Source organism: Meleagris gallopavo, chromosome 6 (assembly GCF_000146605.3).
Source record: "Meleagris gallopavo isolate NT-WF06-2002-E0010 breed Aviagen turkey brand Nicholas breeding stock chromosome 6, Turkey_5.1, whole genome shotgun sequence".
Classification (NCBI taxonomy): Eukaryota; Metazoa; Chordata; class Aves; order Galliformes; family Phasianidae; genus Meleagris; species Meleagris gallopavo.
Window position 1 is genome coordinate 40,414,845 of NC_015016.2, and position 4,828 is coordinate 40,419,672.

Sequence of the window (4,828 nt, forward strand, 5' to 3'; positions counted from 1 at the left end):
AAAAAAAAAAGAGTAACAAAGAAAAACCACAAAACAAACTAAATGGCATCCAGTGTAAAAATCTCCTTTCCTATATATTATTTTTTTTTGGTATCCTGTTTACTGTATTTTTGGCACTAGATACTGGTATAGTTTCCTATTTGTCTATTTTTGCAGCTAGTTAGCAAATTCTTCCTGAGGTAGAATTGGTCTTTCAGGGCTTTAATGTTTCTGCCTCCAAAAGTCTGTTTTGTTCTTGTTATCAAGGACTTTTATGTCTGGAGGAAATGTGGTTGATTTTGGTTAACCTTGCTTTTTTGTAAAGTCTTTGATATGAATTTTTATATTAGATTTGCTGTGAACATCACAAAACTCCTAAAGGATATTTCTAAATTTCACTTAGTTTCCTTGAAGTGTTCTTCAAATTTATTGAATTCTACATGATGAGGGAACAAGGCCTGTGTGTTTTCATTCACTGAATGTGTGGAAAAATGCTATATAGCTGCATCTTAGTCAAGTAGTTTCCAAGACAAAGTCTTGAAATTTGCACACCTGAAGAAATATTTGATATAGATTATACTTTTTAACTTGTTCTTGTTAACTGTTGGATGTTTGTTGTTCACCAAGGCTCCAAAGACACCGTTGCAGAAGAGCATGGATCTCTTAGGAAAACAGCTTTCTTTGTATTCCTTTTGTATAATAGGTAAGAAAATCTATGCAAACACCTATAGTTTACTTTGTGACTGACCTATGGGCCTGGTAAGACTGAGGGACTTGATCTTTTTTGTATTCTCCACTTTTTAATGAGTTCATGCAAGTAATCGTCTGAAGATTAATAATGTAAATTTCATCATAAGGGTGTTTCCTTGTTTCTTCACACAAACATGGTTTTCTATCTTCTAAATGCTACCTTTCAAATTGCAGCATGTGTTATATTCTAATTCAAGGTGTGCAGAAGTGAGCACCTCACTGCAGGAATGATTGGGCTACTTGACTGGCAAAAAACTTTCTTCATCTTTGTCATAATAATGGAGTCATGTTCAACAGTGAAGGAAATGACAGATTTTTTTTTTAAGAGTTCTTTTTCCTGTTAGGCTATGGTACATGATGCCTTTGTATTTATTATGACAACTATTTTTTTTTATAGGAGTTATTATGCTGGTTGGCTGGTTGCAAGGAAAACATATCCTTGATATGTTCACGATTGGCGTGAGGTAAGATTTTTGTCTTTAAACAGTGTAGGTCATGCATTACAGTTACTGTTTGAAAGCTTTTGATGTATATTATAATGTATGTCCACAAAGATTCTGTTTTTAAGTTTAGATAAGTAATAGACTTTGTGCTGCAGAAAAGGAAGCTAATAATTTTTAGTGATATAGTAAGTATTTGTCCATCTCCTCGTATCCGTGTAGATGTGTGGTGATTTCTGAATGTTATTGGACAGAAATTCAAATTGTATAACTGAGTAAATAAAATAGCTTTGTAAGTAATGAAGTGAATGCCAGCCTTGTGTCATGTACATCTTCAGTTAATTTTTAGCACGTTATGGAAGCTTCATCCTAGGATACTGTTTGCTGAGAATTAACACAGTTTATATGCTCTAATTCTCTACTCTCAGAAAAGTTGCTGAGTTGCTAGTTATCTGGATGGTGCACAAGGCAGAAGAGTTTCTTTAAATAACAGAAAGCCTTTATTTAAATAACAGGTTCTATGGATATTTAACTGTTTGGTTTTTTGTTGTTTTAAATAAAAAGGATCAATGAAAACTGCAATTTCAAGCATTGTATGAAATATTGCCATCTCATTTACACTACTGTCAATTATTTTTAATTTTTTTAACAAAATTCTGTGCTATTCCAACACATGTCATGCTGCCATAGTTCAATCTGCAAGTGGTAGCTGTGAATCACTGGGCACTAGAAGCGATGACCTTTTTCCAGTTCTCTCCAGTGCTGACCACCCTGACTCTTCACATCCTGGGCTGCTTTTCAGAAAACTAGTTTTCTATATCCAAAACAGATGTACAATTTTTTTCCCCCCCCAACTACGTTTGCTTGAGTCGAAGTATCTAAGCCATTGCATGTTGTTACTGTCTTCAGTGTGCCTTAATGGGTGGTATATGGTTAGAATCAAATGACAGCTGGTTCCTTTTGCTTTTAGGTTCCACTAACAGATTGCTATAGAAGCACCATTCTCAGCTGTGAATACATCATTACTGTGTGTTTATCTATGATGTTCTAAGACAAGATATTTGTGTATTTGTTTTTGTTTCAGTTTGGCTGTAGCTGCAATTCCTGAAGGACTCCCAATTGTAGTAACAGTGACGCTGGCCCTTGGTGTGATGAGAATGGTGAAGAAACGGGCTATTGTAAAGAAACTGCCTATTGTTGAAACTTTAGGTATGACAGGACTAGCTCTGAGATGGTATTTTGACATAAATCTTAGGAAATCAACTAGAATGTTGATGGCAATGGTAAAAATAAAGCAAATATTCTTATTAGCTGGCAGTATGGTGGTATCATTTCTAAACTGAATGCCTTTTACATGAATTGTGTGCCCTACAACCAGTCAGCGTTTTAATTGCAGCTGTCAGCACGTTGATTAATTGCGTGTCAAACTAATGACGTTCAATACTCAAACCTGCATGTGTACTTAGATGTATGGAGAACTCTTAGTTCGTGGTAGAACAGTGAAAATATTTCAGTGGAAGTGTTTTTAGTTTGCTCAAAGACGTTCCTGTCAAATAACAGACTTGGGAAATGATTTTTAAACCAACTTCTTGGCATGAATTCGGGAATGTTATTTTCAGCTGGAAGCAAATCCAAATTTAAATATTAGAAAAAATGTTATAATAATGCACCTTAAGGTTGTTACAGTGTTCATGCTAAAACTTAAGCTTTCGTCTTTTAAAATGACTTCAGAAACATTTTGTGTGTGTGTGGCCTCAGTCATGAAACATTGTGCATAGGACGTGGAAATAAAATAGAAATAGTGTTTTAGGTAATTCTGCTGCATTTTAATTTTCCCTTTGAAGATTAGAAATACTTTTTTTCCTAATGCCTTAGCAGAGTTTCATGAGTGTCGCAGGGTTTTTTGTGGCTTTTGCAATTCTGGCTATTGGGTCCAGGAATGCCAAAACACTGCAACGCTCTTCCAAAATACTTTTCCTGAGTTAAAACAGCATGTACATATTTCCATATTTCTGTAATCATTTTCAGTCTCATTAAAAATTGCTGCTTTAGTAGCAAGTCGCACCTTACCTGGGAAAGAATGCTGCTAGGAGTATCAATTGAGAGTTCAGTAATAGTTTGAGATGCACCAGAGAAAAATTAAGGAGGTAATGAATGGAAGCACTTGAGGCAACTTGTGAATTTGGGATTTTGACTACCTTTTCTGATTTATCAGGCAAACCTGTAAGGAACCTTGTACAGGTATTCATAAATAGCTGAAAATTGCCTGTCATTGTTGAATCACATCTTGTTTTTTTTTCTTCATAGAGACAGCTGCAGTATTTCTAGAAATTTGTTCTTGTTAGCTACTCACTTATTCTAAATAGACCTTGTCTTACAAGTGCTGTTTGGTTATTTTAGGATGTTGCAATGTAATTTGTTCAGATAAAACTGGGACTCTGACAAAGAATGAGATGACGGTTACTCATATTTTTACATCAGATGGGCAGCATGCTGAGGTATGTAGTGAGACTGTTAGACTTAAATTTTGCTTTTACTTCACTGCATTTATCAGCTCAAATACTCTTGATTTTACTGTTTGTAAAGCATTAATTAGGGTAGTGTAAATGTGTTGTATCAAATCTTAGTTCCTTGATTTCTGGCTAATTCTGTTCTTTTGTTCATTTAGTATTTCAGACTTGAAGCTGTATTATCCAAGCATTCTGTAGTTATAGAAGGGTTTAGGTTTGTTTTCTTTCTTGTGTAATATATAACATTCTTAATCTCTTGATGGCTATATGTTATAATGAAAGATGCTGAGATGCAGTGCAAAGGTTTGATGTTCTTCTTTAGTATGTTTTGCTGCTGCAGGTGCATAAAAATGAAATTTAAACATTAAGAACATTTAAAATAGCAGGAGTATCCAGATTTGGGCTAAAAGTTAATGTAGTGTACTGTCAGAATTGCTTTTTGATAATGAGAGGAGCTTAAAGTAGGAAGAGGACATGAAACAGTGGCTGAAGTGAAGCAGTCACTACAAAGGTTGAAATGAATTCCCAAAAGGGAAGCAAAAGCAGGAATAGAAAGGGATGCAACTGTATGTGATTTCATGAAGGCATGTTTCAAACAAGTTCTAAACTTTTCCGATTCCTCATGTTTAGAGTTTTATTAACACTGTAGTTAATGGGGAGACCTTGTCACTAACTTTATGAGAATAAATACTGGATATTTTTAATTCTTTGTGTTACTTACCTGTATTTGCCTGGTACTTCGTTTCCATTCTTAAAATTTTGTAGGAATGCTGTAATTACTTTTTTTTCTTTATTCCTAGCATAATTTGTTTATAGTGATATTAAATCATTTCCCTTTTCCTAAGGGAAAGAGAATTTGAAGTAGCTGTTAAACATGCTACCTGTTAATGCTATAGACCTGAAGACTTTTTGGGATTCTAGCTGGATGCCCACATTTTATGCATTAAAAATATGATTTTACTGCGTTTAACACTTCTCAAGTCTCAGCTGAGAGGCCATTCAAGTATGATTTTCTTCTTCCTGCATCATGAAAGTAGGACTCAGCTGTGTACTTCCATTCCCCTGCAGGGGTATGCATTATTAACCAGGGTAAAGTAGAATGCAAGGAAAAAATTGGAAAGCAGAAGAAAGAAGAAGGAGGAGGGGGAA

General features: G+C 34.8%; 1 protein-coding gene across 3 annotated transcripts in view; it reads left to right on the top strand.

The window, feature by feature from the left end:
• Positions 1-4,828, top strand: part of ATP2C1 (ATPase secretory pathway Ca2+ transporting 1) — a 65,649-nt gene that overhangs the window by 46,504 nt on the left and 14,317 nt on the right. For all 3 annotated transcript variants that reach the window (XM_031553960.1, XM_019616550.2, XM_010712923.3), the window contains 4 exons: positions 607-682; positions 1,127-1,193; positions 2,254-2,378; positions 3,570-3,667. In XM_031553960.1, the coding sequence (XP_031409820.1) occupies positions 607-682; positions 1,127-1,193; positions 2,254-2,378; positions 3,570-3,667 (366 nt within the window). The remainder of the gene's footprint in view (positions 1-606; positions 683-1,126; positions 1,194-2,253; positions 2,379-3,569; positions 3,668-4,828) is intronic.